General features: G+C 39.3%; 2 protein-coding genes across 2 annotated transcripts in view; both read right to left on the bottom strand.

The window, feature by feature from the left end:
* The window catches only part of LOC132027293 (integrin alpha-X-like), a 6,366-nt gene extending 5,370 nt beyond the window's left edge, over positions 1-996 (bottom strand). The window contains exon 1 of the mRNA XM_059416044.1: positions 985-996. Within this exon, the coding sequence (XP_059272027.1) occupies positions 985-996 (12 nt within the window). The remainder of the gene's footprint in view (positions 1-984) is intronic.
* A 10,919-nt stretch (positions 997-11,915) lies between these two features.
* Positions 11,916-22,997, bottom strand: part of SEPTIN14 (septin 14) — an 83,833-nt gene continuing 72,751 nt past the window's right edge. Inside the window, exon 10 of the mRNA XM_059415938.1 lies at positions 11,916-12,176. Within this exon, the coding sequence (XP_059271921.1) occupies positions 11,997-12,176 (180 nt within the window). The 3' untranslated portion in view covers positions 11,916-11,996. The remainder of the gene's footprint in view (positions 12,177-22,997) is intronic.

Here is a 22,997-nt window from a genome sequence, read left to right as displayed (position 1 = left end):
AGAAATGCTGAGAAAGAAATACAAAGCTGAAGGCATCACAGTCCCAGACATCAAGCAATATTACAAAGCTGCAGTCAAGACAGTATGGTACTGGCACAAAAACAGAAACATAGATCAATGGAACAGAATAGAAAACCCAGAAATGCATTCTCAGCTCATGGTCAATTAATCTTCAACAAAGCAGGAAAGAATATCCAAGAGGAGGGGTGGGGGAGGAAACAAGTCTCTTTAGCAAATGGTGTTGGGAAACCTGGACAGCCACATGTAGAAGAATGAAACTGGACCACAAAAATAAACTAAAAATGGATGAAAGACCTAAACGTGTGATAGGAATCTATCAAGATCCTAGAGGAGAACACAGGCAGTAACCTATTTGATGATGGCTGAAAAACTACTTCTTAGGCATGTTTGCAGAGGCAAGGGAAACAAAAGTAAAAATGAACTATTGGGATTTCACCAGGGTAAAAATTTCTGCACAGCAAAGGAAACAAACAACCAGACTGGAAGACAACCTATAGAATGGGAAAAGATATTCACAAATGACATATCAGATAAAGGTCTAGTATTCAAAATCTATAAAGAACTTATCAGACTCAACACCCAAAAAAACAAAAGTCCAGTCAAGAAATTGGCAGAACACATGGATAGACACTTTTCCAAAGAAAATACAAATGGCTTAGAGACTCATGAAAAAAATGTTCAACATCACTCATCACCATGGAACTATAAAAACAAAACCACAATGAGATATTACTTCACACCTGTCAGGAGGTCTAAAATTAACACCTCAGGAAACAACAGATGTCGGTGAAGATGCAGAGAAAAAGGAACCCTCTTACACTGTTGGTGGGAATGCAAACTGGTATAGCTACTCTGGAAGGTTCCTCAAAAAGTTAAAAATAGAGCTACCCTATGACTCGGGAATTGCACCATCAAGTATTTATTCAAAGAATAGAAAAATTATGACTCAAAGAGGCAACAAACAATGTTGCCCATTGTTGCCCATGTCTTTTCCCATTCTATAGGTTGTCTTCCAGTCTGGTTGTTTGTTTCCTCTTTGAGTCATAATGTTTGAGCCCCAATGTTTATAGCAGGAATGTCCACAATTGCCAAAATATTGAAAAAGCCTAGATGGTCATCAACTGACAAATGGATAAAGAAGTGGGATGTGTGTGTGTGTGTGTGTGTGTGTGTGTGTGTGTGTGATGGAATATTACTCAGTCATCAAAAAAAATGAAATTTTGTCATTTGCAATGATGTGGATGGAACCAGAGGGTATTATATTAAGCTAAATAAGTCTGTCAGAGAAAGAAAAATACCATATAATTTCACTCATATGTGGAACTTAAGAAACAAAGCAGATGAACATAGGTGAAGGGTAGGAAAAATAAAATAAGATAGAGAGGCAAATAAAAGAGACCCTCACTTATAGGGAACAAATTGAGAATTCCTAGATGGGAAGTGTGGTGAAGAAATAGTAATTGGGTGATGGACATTAATGAGGGCACTTGATAGAATGAAATTTTGTGTTATATATAACTAATGAATCACTAAACTCTACCTTGAAAAAAATAATACACACTAACTAACTTTAATTAACTTTAATTAAACTTTTAATTGACCTTTTACAAGGTCAATTAGATTAGGCACTTATTTCCTGTGGGTTTATTTTTTTAAGAATTTATTCATTTATTTGACAGCAGAGATCACAAGCAGGTAGAGAGGCAGGCAGAGAGAGAGGAAGGGAAGCAGACTCCCCCCTGAGCAGAGAGCCCAATGAGGGACTCAATCCCAGGACCCTGGGATCATGACCTGAGCTGAAGGCAGAGGCTTTAACCCACTGAGCCACCCAGGCGCCCCTTTCCTATGAGTTTAAATAGGTTTATCTTCTATAATAAAGTTTGATTTTAGAGCTCCTTAATGGCATAACCATGGCATAGTATTAAAATGGTCATTTTTAAAAGTGTTTTCAAATAATTTCAAATCTCAGAAAACTTGCAATATCTAATATCCCTTCATTCAGTGGTTAATGATGCACATTTGGTTCTTCACAGAAAATTCTCCAACGTATTTTTCCCAGTTTAGTTACAATTTAATTCAATGATAGTAAACAACTCACACATCAGGCTAACAACAATGTTGAAAATCTAATCCACAAACACACTTCAATACAAGTATTACCAAGTACAACAACTACATAAAAATATGAATCTTTCTTCATCCTGATTCTGAGACTATTCCTTATTTTCATAACCTTGATAAATTTCAGGAGTTCAAATTTCTTCAACCTCATCAGGCAGTTTCAGGCATCATTGTACTCCTGATTTTAGAAGAAAAGTTTGCAGTGTTTTACCATTGATTATAATGTGAACTGTGACTTTGTTGTATGTGGCCTTTATTATGCTGAGGTATTCTACTTCTCTACACAATTTTTTGGTGGTTTTATTATGAAAGAATTTCATATTTTGTCAAATTTATTTTTGCATCTACTGAGATAATATGATTTTATCTTTAATTCTATTAATGTGATATATCATATTTATTGATTTATATGTTTTGAACCATACTAGCCCCTCAGGAATAAATGCTACTTGGTTATGGTATATAATCTTTTTAACATTTTTTAAAATTTGGTTTCTTAATATTTTCTGAGAATTTTTGTACCTATATTCATCAAGAATATTGGTCTAAAGATTTTTTTTTTACTTCTGGAATCCTTGTCTGGATTAATAACAGTATAATGTTGGCCTCATAGAAAGAGTTTGAAAGTGCTTCTATTCTTAAATTTTTTGTAAGAGTTTGAGAAGTTCTTCATTAAACATTTGGTAGAATTCACCAGCTGTTTAGTTCCTGGGTTTCTGTACAATTGGTGTTCTCAGAATATTATAGTACACCTTATAGTGGTGTACGACCTACATTTACTGAAATAAAATATTAAAAAATATTATTTTTTTAAAGATTTTATTTATTTATTTGAGAGAGAATGAGTGAGAAAGAGCATGAGAGAGGAGAAGGTCAGAGGGAGAAGCAGACTCCCCAAGGAGCTGGGAGCCCGAAGTGGGACTCGATTCTGGAAGTCCGGGATCATGACCTGAGCCGAAGGCAGTTGCTTAACCAACTGAGCCACACAGGTGCCCTTAAACATTATTTTTAAAACATCTTTCATATTGGGGCACCTGGGTGCCTCAGTGGATTAAAGCCTCTGCCTTATGCTCAGGTCATGATCCCAGGGTCCTAGGATCGAGTCCCACATTAGGCTCTCTGCTCAGGGGTGAGCCTGCTTCCCCCCTCTCACTCTGCCTGCCTCTCTGACTACTTGTGATCTCTCTCTGTCAAATAAATAAATAAAATCTTTTTTAAAATCTTTCATATTAATGCCTTTACAGAGTGTGTTACATGCTACATTCATGAAGACCATATTTTTTTACTGAAATCATACTGCTTTTATGTTATCATATATTCTCACTCTTAGAAAACTACTTTAAACTTTGAAACAATCCATGTAACATACACCATAGTGTGGTGAACATATATTTCATTTAATAACGCTATATGTACTCACATATACAACTAGCATTCCTTCCTTTTATGCCTGGGCATTTACAGAATGTATTAAATTGACTTTTGTAGTGGGAATAGAGTTCCTTATTCCTTGGACATGGCTGTATAGAGATCAGATCACTTGGAATACCCAGGAAATTGGTCTGACCATTGGAAGAAAAATTTCCATGGTTGGAGGGATATGGTGTGGCAGGTACAGGTGTATGGAAGTGAATTGGGGGAGAGAAAGCCGCCATCCTGCAAAGCGGAGGGAATAATTTCCATGGGGGGAAAAAAGAGAGATAGGGAGAGAGTGGCTGAGAGAGTGTGATGTAAGATTCACACAAGAACCTGGGGAGCTGTGGAAAACATTTGGGGGAATTAAGCATCTGTTTTAGTCCTGGGTTTTCTCTACAAGTAGTGTTTTCAGAATATTATAATACATTTTATACTGGTGTACTAAGTGCAGTGGTGTGCTACTTCACTTGGTACACAGGTTTTTTTGCAGTGAGTGTAGCTCAAAGTCTGAGATTTTGGAAGTACACAAGTTTTGGCTGAACAGAGCTATAGCAGGTACACCTGTAGAGAAGGATGGCTCTGGCCCAACAGTGTACACAAGGTGGTGTAGAGATCTCCTGGGTCACACAGAGAGAGATCATTCCCCTTCCTGGAGTACATTTGGAAGAGGGTATATTGTCTCTCCAAGGATGAAAGACCATGCAGGCACCAGAAAACTGGCTCCCATTGGCAGGGCAAAGAGGCATGCACAGAGGGTGGATAACCTAGTCATTGCTTTTTGTTGTCTACACCATAGATTCTGCACACTGCACAGACATAGACAGTTTTTGTGGTTCAAAGGGCCCTAATAAGAACACAGAAGGGCTCTCATCTAAGGAGGGAGCAGATCCAAGGTGTGCCAAGTCCTTTAAGATTTGGAGTTTTGAATCCCAGCCATGTACAAAAGATAAAAGCAGGAGAGCTGTCCAGACAGACATGCTGATGGCCCTCAACTTTTTGCAGGGCTTCCTGAAATGGAGACAGGAAATCCCCTGTCCATAGACAAGAGACTGGGGTAGCACTATTTTACCATTGCTACAAATACAATTGGACTGCAGAGAACAACACAGCAACCCCCAGTGAAGATAGAAGCCCCTTACATCAAACCCTGCCACCCATGCTTGGCAAATGCTTTTTTTTTTTTTTTTTTAACAGGGGAAAGATTGACTCAAAGTCAGCCCAGCAGACCTCTTCCCTAGAGGGGCAACACAGGCAGCATGCCATAAGCCCCATACAGTGCCTCACAGCATCCCCTTCAGTTCCAGTGGAAATAGGACTAGGCTGTATTCTTTTCTTTCTTTCTTTTCTCTCTCTCTCTCTCTCTCCCTCTTTGAATCAGGCTTATGCTTTCTGACTTGTTTGGTTTTCTTTCCATCTCCTTTTTGGTTTTTTCTTCTTTTTTTGGATCAGTCTTCATTTTTTTTCCTTTCCTTTTTTTTTTTTTTTTTGATAGAAAGGATCACATTTTTATTTTATCTTATTTATTTTATTCTTTTCTTTTTTCTTTTTATTACTGTGTTATGTTAGTCACATAAAATACATCATTAGTTTTTCAATGCTGTGTTCCAAGATTCATTGTTTATGTACAACACCCAATGTTCCATGTAATACATGCCCTCCTTAATACTCACCACCAGGCTCACCCATCCCCCCACTCCCTCCCCTCTAAAACCCTCAGTTTGTTTCTCAGGGTCCACAGACTCTCATGGTTCTTCTCCCCCCTCGGATTTCCTCCAATTCACTTTTCCTTTCCTTCTCCTAATGTCCTCCATGTTATTCCTTATGTTCCATAAGTAAGTGAAACCGTATGATAATTGACTCTCTGCTTGACTTATTTCACTCAGCATAATCTCCTCCAGCCCCACCCATGTTGCTGCAAAAGTTGGGTATTCGTCCTTTTTGAAGGCTGGGTAATATTCCATTTTATATATGGGCTACATCTTCTCTATCCACTCATCTGTTGAAGGGCATCTTGGCTCTTTCCACAATTTGACCATTGTGGACATTGTTGCTATGACCATTGGGGTACAGATGGCCCTTCCTTTCACTACATCTGTATCTTTGGGGTAAATACCCAGTAGTGCAATTGCAGGGTCATAGGATAGCTCTATTTTTAATTTTTGGAAGAATCTCCACACTGTTTTCCAAAGTGGCTGCACCAACTTGCATTCCCAACAACAGTGTAAGAGGGTTCTCCTTTCTTCACATCCTCTTCAACATATGTTGTTTCCTGTGTTGTTAATCTTTGCCATTCTAACTGGTGTAAGGTGGTATCTCAGTGTGGTTTTGATTTGAATTTCCCTGATGGCTAAAGATGATGAACGTTTTTTCATGTGTCTGGTAGCCACTTGTATGTGTTCTTTGGAGAAATGTCTGTTCACGTCTTCTGCCCATTTTTTGACATGATCATCTGCATATTTTCAAATGAAACTGCCCTGAAACAGGAGCTCAATCATAAGGGGAAAATAGGAAGAAATTAAAACACTTGAAAGTTAAAGAGCATACTGCTCAAGAATGATTGGGTCAACCAGGAAATCAAAGAAGAACTTAAACAATTCATCAAAACCAATGAGAATGAAAACACATCATTACAAAACTTATGTGATACTGCAAAGGTGGTCCTAAGGAGGAAATATATAGCCAACTAAGCCTCACTCAAAAATGTAGAAAAATCCCAAATATACAAGCTAACCTTACAACTAAAGGAGCTGGAGAAAGAACAGTAAATAAAATCTAAACCAAGCAGGAGAAGAGAAAAAATAAAGATTAGAGAAGACCAATGAAATAGAAACACCAAAAACAGTAGAGCAGATCAATGAACTAGAAGCTGGTTCTTTGGAAAAAATTAAGAAGATTGATAAACTTCTAGCCAGACTTATGCAAAAGAAAAGAGAAAGGACTCAAATTAATCAAATCATGAATGAAAAGGGAGAGATCATGACTAACACCAAGGAAATAGGAATAATTATTAGAAATTATGATCAACAACTATATGCCAATAAATTAAGCAACCTGGAACAAATGGATGCCTTCCCAGAAACTTATAAAATACCAAGACTGAAACAGGAAGAAATAGACTATCTGAATAGACCAATAACCAGGAACAAAATTGAAAGAGTATCAAAAACCTCCCAAAAAACAAGAATCCTGGGCCAAATGGCTTCCCAGGGGAATTCTAACAAACATTTAAAGAAGAAATAATACTTATTCTTCTGAAGCTCATTCAAAAAATAGAAGTGGTGGTGGGTATTAGGGAGGGCACATATTGCATGGAGCACTGGGTGTGGTACAAAAACAATTAATACAGTTAGGCTGAAAATAAAAAAAAAATAGAAGTGGAAGGAAAACTTCCATACTTTCTCCATGAGGCCAGGATTACCATGATCTCAAAACCAGGCAAAGACCCAATCAAAAGGGAGAATTAAATACTAATATCCAAGGTTAACATAGATGCCAAAATACTCAAGATCCTAGCCAATAGGATCCAACAGTACATGAAAGGATTATCCATCATGACCAGGTGTGATTTATTCCTGGGATGCAAGGATGGTTCAACATTCACAAATCAATCAATGTGATAATGTGATAGAACACATTAATAAAAGAAAAGACAAGAACCACGGTGTTCTATTAATTGATGCAAAAAAAAAGCATTTGACAAAATACAGCATCCTTTCTGATTAAAACTCTTCAGAGTATAGGGATGTAGGGAACATTCCTCTGATTAAAACTCTTCAGAGTATAGGGATGTAGGGAACATTCCTCAACTTCATAAAATCCACAGTAAATATCATTCTCAATTGGGAAAAGCTGAGAGCCTTTCCCATAAGATCAGGAACATGACCAGGATGTCCACTCTCACCACTATTGTTCAATATAGTACTAGAAGTCTTAGCAACAGCAATCAGAACACAAAATGAAAAAACAGTATTCAAATTGGCAAAAAAAGTAGTCCAACTCTCTCTCTCTCTTTGCAGAAATATGATACTCTATGTGGAAAACTTAAAAGTCTTCACCCCCCCCCCCAAGTTACTAGAATTCAAACAAGAATTCAGTAATGTGGCAGGATAAAAAAAGAATATCAATGCACAGAAATCAGTTGCTTTTCTGTACAGTAATAATGTAACTGTAGAAAGAGAAATTAAGGAATCGATTCCTTATTGTCAATTCCTTATTGTCCTTAAGGAATTGATTGTTATTTACAATAACACCAAAAACAATAATGTACCTAGGAATAAACCTAACTAAAAAGATAAAGGATCTGTACTATAGAAACTACAGAACACTTAGGGAAAAAATTGAGGAAGACAGAAAAAGATGGAAAAGTATTCCATGCTCAAGGGTTGGAAGAATAAACATGGTTAAATGTCTATGCTATCAAAGCAATCTACATTTCCAACACCATCCCTATTAATATAAAATTGGCATTTTTTCAAAGAGCTGGAACAAATAATTTTAAAATTTGTATGGAAACAGAAAAAACTATGAATTGCCAAGGGAATGTTGAAAAGGAAACCAAAGCTGGGGGCATCACATTGCCTGATTTTATGCTCTATTACAAAGCTGTAATCACCAAGACAGCATGTACTGGCACAAAAACAGACAAATAGATCAGCAGAACAGAGTATAGTGTCCAGAAATGGACCCTCAACTCTATGGTCAACTAATCTTCAACAAAGCAAGAAAAAATATTCAATGGGAAAAAGACAGTTTCTTCAATAAATGGTGCTAGGGAAATTTGACAGCTATACACAGAAGAATGAGCTCAACCATTCTCTTAGACCATATACAAAGATAAACTCAAAACGGATGAAAGATCTCAATGTGAGAAAGAAAGCCATCAAACCCCTAGAGGAGAACACAGGCAGTAATGTCTTCAAACTCAGCTGCAGTAACTTCTTGCTAGACATGTCTCCAAAGGCAAGGGAAGCAAAAACAAAAATGAACTTTTAGGACTTCATCAAGAAAAAAAGCTTCTGCCTAACAAACGAAACAGTCAACAAAACTAAGAGACAACACTGGTTGGGAGAAGATATTTGTAAATAACATTACAGATAAAGGGTGTATACAAAGTCTATAAAGAGCTTCTCCGGGTAGTTCCAATCTATAAAGAACTTCTCTGGGTAGTTCCAGAATTCTCATGAATTCTGGAACACTGAAAAGAAAATTTAAAAATAAATAAAATAGTCATAATTCAAACTGCAAAAAAAAAAAAAAAAAAAAGAACTTCTCAAACTCAGCACCCCAAAAACAAATAATCACATCAAAAAATGGGCAGAAGACATGAACAGACACTTCTCCAAAGAAGACATACAAATGGCTAAGAGACACATCAAAAAATGTTCAACATCACTAGTCATCAGGGAAATTCAAATCAAAACCATATTGATAATTGACTCTCTCTACTTGACTTATTTCGCTCAGCATAATCTCCTTCATTCTTCTGTGTATGTTGACACAAAAGTTGGGTATTCATCCTTTCTGATGGCAGAGGGGGAGACAAACTATGAGAAACTGTGGACTCTGAGGAACAAACTGAGGGTTTTGGAGCAGAGGAGTGTGGGGGGGTTGGGTGAGCCTGGTGCTGGGTGTTAAGGATGGCACATATTGCATGGAGCACTGGGTATGGTGCATAAACAATGCATCTTAGAACACTGAAAAAATAAAATAAAATTGTAAAAAACCATATTGAGATACCACCTTACATCACTTAGAATGACAGAAGTTAACAAGGCAGGAAACAACAAATTCTACTGAGCATGTGGAGAAAGGGGAATCCTCTTACACTGTTGGTGGGAATTCAAGCTGGTATAGTCACTCCAGAAAACAGATGGAAGTTCCTCAAGATGCTAAAAATAGAGCTACCCTATGACCCCAGAATTGCTCTACTGGGTATTTACCCCAATTATACAGATGCAGTGAAAAGAAAGTCTCCTGCACCCCAATGTTCATAGCAGCAATGTCTACAATAGCTCATCTATGGAAGGAACTGAGATGCCCTTCAGCAAATAAATGGATAAAGAAGATATGGTTCCTTTATACAATAGAATATTACTCAGCCATCAGAAAGGATGAGTACCCACAATTTGCATCAACATGGATGGAACTAGAGGGGATTATGCTAAAAGTGACATAAATCAAGCAGCTAAAGACAAATATCATATGGTTTTACTCATGTGGAACATAAGGACTCGCACAGAGGACATTAAGGGGAAGAAGGGAAACTGAAAGGGGGGAGTCAGAGGGGCAGATAAGCCATGACAGACTGGGAAATAAACTGAAAGCTTTAGAGGGGAGGGGGGTGGGGAGATGGGGTAGCCCAGTGATGGGTATTAAGGAGGGTATATGTTGTAATGAGCACTGGATGTTATATACAAATAATGAATTGTTGAACACTACATCAAAAACTAATCATGTACTCTATGATGATTAACATTACATAACAACAACAAAAACTATTACCCTGATTCTAAAGAAAAAAAGGAAAGGAAAAAAAGAAGCCTGATCCAAAGAAAAAAGAGAAAATGAAATGAAGCAAACAAACAAAAAAACTATAAGCCTAATTCCAAAGAAAAAAGAAAAAGTACAAAAGAATAAGTTTAAATATATATGGCCTGAGCCTATTTCCACCAGAACTGAAGGGGATGCTTTGAAGCACTCAATGATTAGTAGACTTAGTGCATGTGGCCTGTTACCTGTTTTGCTCTTCTGGGAGAGAGGCCTGCTGTGCTGGCTCAGAATCAACCCTGCCCTTGTTAAAAACAAAACAAAAGGGGTGGGAGGTTGGGGGAGCCAGGTAGTGGGTATTATGGAGGGCATGGATTGCATGGAGCACTGGGTATGGTGCATAAACAATGAATTCTGTTACGCTGAAAAGAAATTAAAATAAATAAATTAATTAAATTAAAAAAACAAAACAGTTGCCAAGAATGGGGTGGGGAGGCTTATGGAGGTTGATGTAAGCAACTCCCACCTCCACTGGGGGCCACTGTGTTGCTCTCTGATGTCTGACTGTGTTGATAGTGGGAGTAAAATGATGACATCCCCATCTCTCTTTCCTAGACAAGGGAATCTCACACACCCTGCTGTTCAGGAGGCGCTCACAGGAGATGGAAGGCTGTTAAGGTACACAGTACTCAGTTTTCCTGCATTGTATATTTGGCAGAGCTGGGATTCAAAACTCCAAATCTTAAAGGAGCCGACCATTGGTATCCACTCCCTCCTCTGGATCAGAGGCCAGCTATACTCTTACTAGTCCGTCTTGCCCCCAGAAAACAGTCTCCTGCCTTTGCAGTGCTCAGAATCTATGGTACGTTCACCTCCAAAATCAGCAACTGGGCTATCCATCCCCTGCCCTCACCTTTGACCCCTAACTATGAAAGGCCATTTGCTGGTGACTGCAGGGTCTATTGTCCTTGGAGAGGCAATATACCCTCCTCCAAATGTACCCCAGAATGGTGAACAATTTCTCCCAGAGCCACCCTGGTGATTGATCCCTACACCACTCTTTGTGCACTCCCAGGCCAGAGCCCTCCTTCTCTCCAGGAGTGTATGCTACAGTTTTGCTCCTACAAAAGTAATGTTGTTTTCAAAATCCCTGAGCATGAGTTCCATACACGGTGGAAAAACCTGTGCCACTCAGTTCCCCCCAGGTTTTCTTCTTGCCAGAACCTGACACCTCACTCTCTCAACACTTCTCTCCCAATCTCCCTTTTCTCTCTGTGGAAAGGGTTCCCTCCATTCTGCAGCACAGCAGCTTTTCTCTCCCCCAAATCACTTCCATGTACCTCACACCTGCCTCCAACTGTGGACATCCTTCTTCCAATTCTCAGATCAATTTCCTGGGTGTTCCAAGTGATCTGGCCTCAATACAACTGTGTTTGAGGGATAAGAAAAACCCAGAATCCCCCTACTTCTTCACCATCTTAACTCTTCTCTCCCAATATTAGATTGTTTTATACCATATTTTACACCTATGGCTCATGAACAAGTCCCCAAGTTCTTTCTTTTTTTTCTTTTTAAACAAATCCCCTACTTATATTCAGATATATTTTAAGATGTGCACTGGAAGTACAGCCAGAGGTATAGTTTAAAAAAATCTCACAGTTTATCAGCACTATTTACACTGTGCTATATATTCCTTTGATTTTTTTTTCATTTTAGCAAATACTTACTGAGTGGAAATTCTGTGCTAGTCTTTATTATAAACACTGAGGATACAGAATCTAACAAGGTGGTCAAGGTACCTGCTCTTGAGGAGTTAACATTCTAGTTGGTGAACATATACAATAATAAAACAAATTTTAAAACTAGTACAGTTAAGTACTGTAAAGATCATCTCACCAGAAGACAGAATTGAGAGTGATAGGTTCTACAGTACACAGAAGTGTAAGAGAAGACTACTTCTTACGCTCTTTTTCCTTCTTTATATTGGTACACACTTGAGTTTGTAATGTTTCAGAAACAGCCTTCATTTTATAAAAATCTATTATTTCTTCTTCCAGTTGTCTTCTCTCCTCCTCAAGTTTCATTGTCTCTTCTTGCTGGACTCTTTTAAGATGCTCAAACTTTTCCTGTAGCTGGGGAACAAATGTGCAGTTACGACTAAAAGCACTCTATTCCCAGGTGGCACATTCCCAGGAACATGCTTGTCTTTTCTACTGGTTATCAAACAGACTACATGAGAGTAGAGTTTGATATTAATAACAGTTTCAAAGTTTCATATTTAAAGTAAAAAATCAGGTATGCAATTTCTTTTAATTTTAAATGTGTCCCCATTGAGCCAAATGGAATAAAACACAGAGTTATGGAAAATATTCAATTGTAGAAATTTTTCCTAATGAGGTAATATTTTTAACTCTACATTTTACCATAAATCTCTTTGACTAAAATTTGATAAATCCCTGTCCACTAAAAGTACATACATTAAAATATGACATGGATTATAAAATGTTTCTTGACATTTAATTGATAAAGGCATTCTTTAGCATAATTATAGGAAGAAACAAAAACCTCATTCAGTTACTTTTTACTTGATTCTGAGATCTCATTTAATCTGTGGTACTTAAAATGAGCCCAGTTAGCCATAGGAAGGAAATAATATCACCTTACTTTCCATTACAGAAAGGCCTGGGTCTTTAGCATGAATTTATTGAACATAAGGATTGCTTGTATGCATCAGAGGACATATTATTTTTAAAGTTATGGTTACTATGATGTAAAAGTATGAAGTACAGACTCATTTTCAGTTTAACCTTTTGAAAAACAGACTAGGAGCCTAAACTGTCATAATATTAATTAACTAATTTATAGGGCTATGAAGACCATAGAACATTGTTAATACTAGGGGTTCTTAACTCTAGATGCCCATTAGAATCATTCAGTAAGCTTGCAAATCTCCCAGTGCACAGGTTGTACACAGATCAGTTGCATCACACTATCTGGAGTGGAAACCTGAGCATCACAGCTTTTAAAAATTCCTAGGTGTTTTAACGTGCAGCAAAGTTTGAGATCCATGGTATAAAAACAAAGATTACTTTTTCCTCTGCTGAAGTTGGATATCTCTTAGAATTATATTTTCATCCCTGAGAGGGAAATGAATATCTATACACAATTAGAAAAGCTGGGGATAAGATAGTCTGGTATCTATAAATGAGGTCAAAATCAGAAGGAAAAAAAAAAGTTTCCCCTAAACATGGAAAGGTGAGTCTTGGAAGGAAAATAGCAGTGGAATAGGAGGACCTGAGGCTCACCTCATCCCAGAAACACACCTAAATAACTATCTAAACATGCCGAAAATCAACCTCAAGAGTGACAGAACAAACTCCACAACTAAAGGGAGAGAGGAGGCCACATTTTAAGTGTGGAGATGTGATTTTGGGGAGAAATGGATCACAGGTGCTGTGAAGGGCAGAGAGCTGTTGTCACACAGAAATGGCATGAGACAGAGGACTACATAGGGGAACACACCATGAGAACATTTCCCCAAAGCCATTGGTTTGGAAAGTAAGAGTGACTGAGCTTTGTGAGTTCTTGCAAACTGTCAGGCTTAAAGCCTGGAGTTTTAAAGGTCAGCAGGCTTTGTTGGGATAGAGCCCTGAGGGCACTGCCCTGCTCCTGGAGAGAAGATATACAGACAACCCAGGGGCATATTGCTTGGAAACAGCAATCTGGAGAACACCTGGGGCACATAGGTGAAAGATTATTTATTCTTCTCAGAGTGCATACCTGAGAGGCAGCATTCACTGAGACTTCTCTCCAGGAACAAAGGAGCTGTCTGGGACCATTTGCCTTGGTAAATGATTTGTTCCTTCTCTCCAGGAACAAAGGAGCTGTCTGGGACCTTCCTAAGTTCCTCAGCATAAACACAGAGCCACGTGCTGGAACAGATACAGCACTGACACTGGCTTCCTAAGTTCCTTATACCAAGCTCACCCCTCTGCATTCTGGAAGGACTGCTCTTCTTAGTCAAGCTTCCCTCAATGTAGTGGGCCTCTCCCTCAGAACACCAGCACAAACTTCCACCCATACCAACGTCTCCCCACTGAGTACTTCAGGGCCTTAGTTATGAAGGAAATGGTGTCAGGTCTCATTTCACAAAAGCAGACCAGAGCACATTTAGTTAAACCTCACCACATTCAGACCAGAGACCAAACACTGCCCACTCTTGGCAAGGAGTGCCCCTGTAGAGGAATGGCCTCATGGATAGATTATCCAAAACACAACAGCAGAGTCCACACAGGACATGCTGGAGACACTCTCTGAAGGCCAGGCCTGGGCACTACATGGTCTTTTCTTCATAAGACCATTACTTTCAGGAGCAAGAGACATAACTGGACCTTCTCACACAGAGAAGAAGGTAGAGACTTGGTCAAAATACCAAAACAAAAGGATTTATCCCAAATGAAAGAACAAAGTAAAATCAAGTCATAGAGTGAAGAAAAAAAGATATAGGTAACATGCCTAATGGAGAATTTAAAGGACCAGTCATAAGGATACTCACTGGGCTTCAGAAAAGAATAGAAGACATCAATGAGATCCTTACCACAGAGATAAAAGACTTAAAAAAAAAAAAAAAAAAGGAAAAGAGGTAAGATGGCAGAGGAGTGGGGTAACCTTAAGCCTGCCTTGTCATTGGAACACAGCCAGATAAAGATTGGATTATTCTTTTTCTTTAAGAATTTATTCATTTATTTGACAGAGAGATCACAAATAGGCAGAGAGGCAGACAGAGAGAGAGGGGGAAGAGGGCTCCCTGCTGAGCAGAGAGCCTGATGTAGGGGCTTGATCCCAGGACCCTGAGATCATGACCTGAGTCAAAGGCAGTGGTTTAATCCACTGAGCCACCCAGTCACCCCGAGATTGGATCATTCTAAACACCCAAAAAAGGTAGGAACTGTGGAGAGTTGATCCATGGGAGAAAAGATCAGAGGGTGCTCCCCAAGAAAGGGAGCTCTGACTGAAGAGGGGATAGCAAGAGAGAAGAGGAGAGAGAGAGAAAAAGCATGGAAAAAGAGAGATGGAGGAGAAAAAAGTGAAAAAGCAGACAGGTGTCTTTCACACAGTGAAAATATGCACAAGAAAGCTATTGCTCAAAACCGTTCATGGGGGGGGGGGGCGGGGAAGAGAGGCTTACATTACCACCATTTTTCTGTAGACAGCAGAACACAGATTCTGAGGTATGGGAAGTTTGCGACACACCGTTTCATGCTTGGGGAACTAAGTGGTATCCTTGTGTGGGAGCAGAGCTTAGCCCCAGCAGCTGGAAGCCTCAGCTCCCCCTTGAGAAGCAGTTCCCCTGCCTGGAGTGCATTTGGGAGAAGTGACATGGCTTCTCTGTGGGCAAAGTTCCCTGTGGGTGTCATTAAATGGTCCTGCCTACCAGTATAGGAACAAAGATGCTGGCTGAGAGGTACAGACGATGACAGTTCTGGCTGAGTATTGCAGTTTACCATAAAATCTCATACACTGCTTTCTGTAACAAGCCAACTCCAGTCACAGCTTGAGAACTTGAGTGCATATGGGAGAGGTGACAGGGCCTCCCCACAGGCAATGGACCCTGAGGGCACCATCGAAGGATCTGACCCACCAGCACAGGAACAGACACCAGCTGAGAGCTACAAACCTCAGTGCCATGTGTGTTGCAATTCACCATAAGCTCCAAAGTGCTGCATGATCCTGCCACTATCTTCTGCTACAAGGCAGCACTAGCCACAACATCAGGAAAACCTCCCCAGACAATCAGTGTGAGTCTGCCTTTCCAGGGTCTCTGAAGTGTAGAGTTTTGAATCAGCAACTTTACAGGTAATACAATGGCACTAAATTCATGTCTTTCAGTAATTACTTTGAATGTGAATGGACTAAATGCTCCAATCAAAAGGCATAGGGTATCAGAATGAATAAAAAACAAAAGACCATGCTATTTATAAGAGACTCATTTTAGACCCAAAGACACCTCCAGATTGAAACTGAAGGGGTGGAGAATCATTTATCATGCTAATGGACATCAAAAGAAACCTGGAGAAGCCATCCTCATAGGAGACAAACTAAATTTTAAACCAAGGACTGTTGGGACACCTGGGTGGTTCAGTCTGTTAAGCCTCTGTCTTTGGCTCAAGTCATGATCCCAGGGTCCTGGGATCAAGCCCTGCATCAGGCTCCCTGCTCAGCAGAGGAGTCTGCTTCTCCCTCTCCCTCTGTCCCTGTTGTTGTGCTCTCTCTCTCTCTAACTCACTCTCTCAAATAAGTAAATAAAAGCTCTTAATAAAAATAATAAATAAATAAAAATTTTAAAATTTTTTAAACCAAAGACAATAATAAGAGATGAAGAAGGACATATATCATAATAAAGAGATCTACCCAAAAAGATTTATCAATTGTAAAATATTTATGCCCCTAACTTAGGAGCAGCCAAATATATAAGTCAATTAATAACAAACATAACAACTCACTGATAATATTACAATAGTAGAAGACTTTAACACCACTCTTACAGCAATGGACATATCATCTAAACAGAAAGTCAACAAGGAAACAAGGACTTTGAATGACACACTGGGCCAGATGGACTTCACAGATATATTCAGAGAATTTTATCCTAAAACAGCAGAATACATGTTCTTTTCTACTGCACATGAGACATTCTCCAAAATAGATCACTTATTAGGTCACAAATCATGGCTGAACAAGTACAAAAAGACTGAAACCGGACCATGCACCTTTTCTAACCACAATATTATGAAACTAGAAATCAATCACCAAGAAAAAATCTGGAAAGACCATGAATACATTGAGGTTAAGCAACTTTCTATTAAACAATGAATGGATAAAACAGGAAACAAAGAGGAAATTTTAAAAATACATGGAAACAAATGATAATGAAAACACAACCATCAAAAACCTTTGGATGCACTTAGAGTGGTCCTAACAAGGAAGGATAGAGTAATATGGGCCTACTTCAACAAGCAAATAAGGAAAATCTCAAATAAGGAACGTAACCTCACACATAAGGAAGGTAGAAAAAGAACAAAAATTATTCCTAAAGCCAGCAGGAGGAAGGAGATAATGAAGATTAGAGCAGAAATAAATGATAGAGAAACAAAAACAGTAGAACAGATCAATGACATTAAGATCTAGTTCTTTGAAAAAATTAATACTATTGATAAACCCCTAGCCAGACTTATCAAAAAGTATAGAGAAAGGACCTGGATAAATAAAATCACAAATGATACAGGAGAAATAAGAACTGTAGGAACATGAACAATTATAAGAGAATATTATGAAAAACTATATGCCAACAAATTGGATAATTGAGAAGAAATGGATAAAGTCCATTTGGATATCAAAACTGAAACAGGAAGAAATAGAAAACCTGAATAGACCAATAGCCTGCAAAGAAATTGAATCAATAATCAGAAAACTCCCAACAAACAGACTTCCAGGACCAGATGATTTCCCAGGCAAATTTTACCAAACACTTAAAGAAGAGTTAATATCTTGTCTTCTCAGACTATTCCAAAACAGAGAAGAGGAAGAAAAAATTCCAAATTCATTCTATGAGGCCAGCATTACCCTGATACCACAACAGATAAGGACTCTAATAAAAAAGAGAACTAAAAGCAAATATCCTTTATGAACACAGATGCAAAAATTATCAGTAAAATACTGGCAAACCAAATCCAACAATACATTAAGAATGTCATTCACCACAATCAAGTGGGATTTATTCCTGAGCTGCAAAGGTCCTATACAATCAATCAATGTGATGCACTATAGTAGTAAAAGAAAGGATAAGAACCATATGATCTTTTCCATAGAGGCAGAAAAAGCAAATGAAAAAGTACATCAATTCATTAAAAAAAAAAACCAACAAAGTAGGATTAGAAGGAATGTAATTCAACATAATAAAGCCCATATATTTAAAACTTACCACTAATATAATCCTTAAGAGAGAAAACAGAGCTTTCCCTCTATAGTCAGGAACAAACAGGGATATCCACTCTCACCAGTTATTTAATATAGTACCAGAAGTTCTAGCCATAGCAATCAGACAACAAAAAAAGAAATAAATGGCATCCAAGACAGCAAGCAAGAAGTAAAACTTTCAGTATTTGCAGAAGACATTATACTCTATATGGAAAACCTGAAAGATCCCCCCAAAACTGCTAAAGCTAATGAGAGAATTTAGTACATTTGCAGGGTACAAAATCAATGTACACAAATATGCTGCATGTCTACACACCAATAATGAAACATCAGAAGGAGAATTTTTTTTTAAAAATCTGATTTATAATTGCACCAAAATAATAAGATATCTAGGAGTAAGTCTAACAAAAGAGGTGAAAGATCTATACTCTGAAAATGATAAAATACTGATGAAAGAAATTAAAAATGACCATTTTTAAGCATGGAGTGGAAAAACACTCATGCTCATGTGTCTGGTTAAAAGCACTTAAAAAGAGCAAAAAACCTTAAGGTGCAACTGGTGGAATTGGGTGGTCATGGGCACAGGCCTAAGCCCATGAACCCAGGGCAGCCACCACCAGCAACCACCCATGAAGGAGAGAGTGCAGCAGAGCCTCCAGTTCCTGGCCCTTGAGCCCCTGGCTGTGCACTGCTTGTACCACTGCTCAGCTGGGACCACCCCTGTCCACATTTGAGGGAGTCATGGGCATTCTCTAGAACCACACCCTTTTGCGCTCTACACACACTGCATGACTAGGTTCTGACTGCACTCCCCTCCACATCCCATGCCTGAGAGACCTTGATGTGGGTGCTAGCTGGCAGTCTCTAGGACCGGCCAGGTTTCCAGATGCTGCATACTCCCAGCCTATGCCTGAAGGAACTCAGCTTGATCTCTAGTCTGGATCTCTTAGCTGCTGCAGCCCCATGACTGAGCATATCTGGTGGCATGGGCCTAGTCCCCAGATAGCAGTCCCAGCAAAGGCAGCCAGCAGAAGTGGGCTCCCTGGACCAATACTGCTCACAGTTTTAGTGGTGCAGGGGTGCAGAGAGAAGTGGGCACTTCAGGCAAACCCTGAGATGGTGACTGGGGACATACACTGCCTGTGGGAGGCCACACAGCTCAGTGGAGTTTGCAGAGGGGAGAGGTCTGTGTGTTCTGGACCACCCAGAGTGAATCAAACTGAGGCTTCTCTCTGAGATGGAGGTCTGGGTGTAGTTTGCTTTACACTAAACCTCCAAAAGGCCAAAAAGCCACAAAAAGCCACCAAAGAATGAAAAACCTCCAGAGAACAAAAGCCTGAAACACAGGTTTCACAGAGACCAAGCTCTTGATAGGGGGCAGGAGGACTCAACCCAAGCAAGACTGACTGAAAAACAATGAGGCATTCCTCAAGAAATTAAAAATAGAACTTCCCTATGACCCTGCAATTGCACTGTTGGGTATTTACCCCAAAGATACAGATGGAGTGAAAAAAAGGGCCATCTGTACCCCAATGTTTATAGCAGCAATGGCCACGGTCGCCAAACTGTGGAAAGAACCAAGAAGCCCTTCAACGGATGAATGGATAAGGAAGATGTGGTCCATATATACTATGGAGTATTATGCCTCCATCAGAAAGGATGAATACCCAACTTTTGTAACAACATGGACGGGGCTGGAGGAGATTATGCTGAGTGAAATAAGTCAAGCAGAGAGAGTCAATTATCATATGGTTTCACTTATTTGTGGAGCATAACAAATAGCATGGAGGACATGGGGACTTAGAGAGAAGGAAGTTGGGGGAAATTGGAAGAGGAGGTGAACCATGAGACTATGGACTCTGAAAAACAATCTGAGAGGTTTGAAGTGGCGGGGGGTGGGAGGTTGGGGTATCAGGTGGTGGGTATTATAGAGGGCACGGATTGCATGGAGCACTGGGTGTGGTGAAAAAATAATGAATACTGTTATTGAAAATTTAAAAAATAATAATAAAATTAAAAAAAAAAAAGAAAAAGAAAAACAATGAGGCAGGACCTTCCCCTAGAAAGCAAGCCAAAAGAATGAGAGGACAACCACTACAGAGGCCCATAAAACTGTAAAATCCCAACATCAGGAGAAAACAATATATTAAGCTCCTGGTATTGCCCTAAAACCTTTATATTTCATAGATACAACCTTTTCAAAAATTCGTTCTCGTGATTCTTGTTCTTTTAATTTCTTTAACCTACATACCAGTACAACTAGAAGCTTAATACAACATACTCCATAATGTTTTAACTTGAACTTTTTCCATATATGTACCTGTGGCTTTTTTTCCTTTTTCTTTTTCTTTTAAATACATATAGATAACAAGCTTCAAGATAATACCTTTTCCCTATTCAATACTACCCCTATATATAAACCAGTTTTAATCTCCCTTTATCTCTGGAAAGTTGATTCCTTTAACAAAAATAACAAAATATACCAAGAAAGAGACAAAATAACCTTCCTCACCCACATCAAGGATTTATAACCACCCAGCTTTTTCTTCTGTCAGTGTTTCTGTGTATCTGTTTTGTTCTGGTATTATATAAATCTTATTCTCGCAGTTCATTTTGACTGGATTCTTGTCATTTACTTTTGGTGGTCTTTTTGTTTGTCTGTTTTTGTTTATATATCTTACTTTGGGGGCTCATTTTGGCTGGGTTTCTCTTTTTTCTCTCTTTCTCTCTTTTTTTCTTTTTCTCTCTTCTGATTGCTCCAAAACTTTCCAGGGTGCACCTTGCCTGGATCATGATTGATATATTCAGCCATACATCCCCTCAACCACCTCTCACCAAAATGACTAGGAGGAGGAACACCCAAGAGGGGAAAAATTCAGAGACTGTGCCCTCTCCCACAGAACTATCAGATATGGACCTAAATAGTAGGTCAGAAAGGGAATTCAGGGTAACAATTATTCAGGCAATGGCTAGGCTGGAGAAAACCATTAGTGACAACATAGAATCTCTAAGGGCAGAAATGAGAGCTAGACCCTTAAAGGGTCTATCCACTGAGAAGATCTAACAATTGTAAATATAATGCTCCCAACATGGGAGCAGCTAACTACTTAAGCCAACTGTTAATCAAAATAAAGAGTCATATTGATATGAATACATTAATGTAGGGGATTTTAACATACCGCTTTTGGTAACAGATCATCCAAGCTGAAAATCAGTAAAGAAACAGCTTTGAATGACACATTAGACCAGATGTACTTCATAGATATATACAGAACATGCCACCCTAAAACAACAGAATACTCATTCTTCTTGAGCGCACAAGGAACTTGTCCAGAACACTACATACTGGGTCACAAATCAGAGCTCATATGATACCAAAAGATTGAGATTACTCCCTGCATATTCTCAGACCAAAATGCTTTGAAACTGGAACTCAACCACAAGAAAAAGTTTGGAAGTAATTCAAACACTTGGAAGCTAACGACCATCCTGCTTAAGAATGTCTGGATCAACCAGAAAATCAAAGACGAACTTTAACAATTCATGGAAACCAATGAGAATGAAGAGATATATTGGTCCAAAACCTATGGGATATGGCAAAGGCAGTCCTAAGGGGGAAATACACAGCCATCAAAGCCTCACTCAAAAAAAACTGATAAATCCAGAATACACCAGTTTTCTTTACACCTTAAAGAACTGGAAAATTAGGAGGAGTCAAGATGGTGGAGAAGTAGCAGGCTGAGACTACTTCAACTAGCAGGAGATAAGCTAGATAGCTTATCTAAAGATTGCAAACACCTGCAATTCCATCGGCAGATCAAAGAGAAGAAGAACAGCAATTCTGGAAACAGAAAAACAACCACTTTCTGAAAGGTAGGACCGGCGGAGACGTGAATCCAAAGCGACGGGAAGATAGACCCCGGGGGGAGGGGCCGGCTCCTGGCAAGCGGCGGAGCAACGGAGCACAAAATCAGGACTTTTCAAAGTCTGTTCCGCTGAGGGACATCGCTCCAGAGGCTAAACTGGGGCGAAGCCCATGCAGGGTCAGCGTGGCTTCAGGTCCCGCAGGGTCACAGAAGGATGGGGGGTGTCTGAGGGTCGCAGAGCTTGCGGATATTGGAACAGGAAAGCCGGCTACAGAGACAGAGCCGACAGTAAGCTCGCAGCTTGGGGTTACTTTGAACCAGCCACAGGCTCGGTGAGCTCGGACCGTGGCCGGAGGTCAGGCAGACAGGAGTAACTGGGCGCTGTTCTCTGAGGGCGCACTGAGGAGTGGGGCCCTGGGCTCTCGGCTCCTCCGGGCCGGAGACCAGGAGGCCGCCATTTGTATTCCTGTCCTCCAGCCCTCTATGGAAAGCGCTCAGGGAACAAAAGCTCCTGAAAGTAAACCCGAGCGGATTACTCAGCCCAGCCCGGTCCCTGGTAAGGGCGGTGCAATTCTGCCTGGGGCAAAGACACTTGAGAATCACTACACCAGGCCCCTCTCCCAGAAGATCAACAAGAAATCCAGCCAAGACCAAGTTCACCTACCAAGGAGAGCAGCAGAATTCCAGAAGAGGAGAAAGCAAAGCACGGAACTCATGGCTTTCTCCCTGTTATTTTTTTTAGTCTTGCAGTTAATTTAATTTTATTCTTTTTCTTTTTTTTTTTTCCTCGCCTTCTGGTAAAAAATTTTTTTTTAACTTTTACCCTTTTCTTTTTAAACTTTTTTAACTAGTTTATCTAATATATATATATTTCTTTTTTATATTTTTCTTTATTCGTTTTCTTTTTTTTTAAATTCTTTTCTTTCTTTTTTTTTTCTTTCTTCCTTTTTGAACCTCTTTTTATCCCCTTTCTCCCCCCTCACGATGTGGGATCTCTTCTGATTTGGTTAAAGCATATTTTCTTGGGGTTGTTGCCACCCTTTTAGTATTTAACTTGCTCCTTCATATACTCTTATCTGGACAAAATGACAAGATGGAAAAATTCACCAC

This window comes from Mustela nigripes, chromosome 11, assembly GCF_022355385.1.
Source record: "Mustela nigripes isolate SB6536 chromosome 11, MUSNIG.SB6536, whole genome shotgun sequence".
Classification (NCBI taxonomy): domain Eukaryota; kingdom Metazoa; phylum Chordata; class Mammalia; order Carnivora; family Mustelidae; genus Mustela; species Mustela nigripes.
Note: the sequence above shows the minus strand (reverse complement) of the source record. Positions and strands in the feature narration are given on the sequence as shown.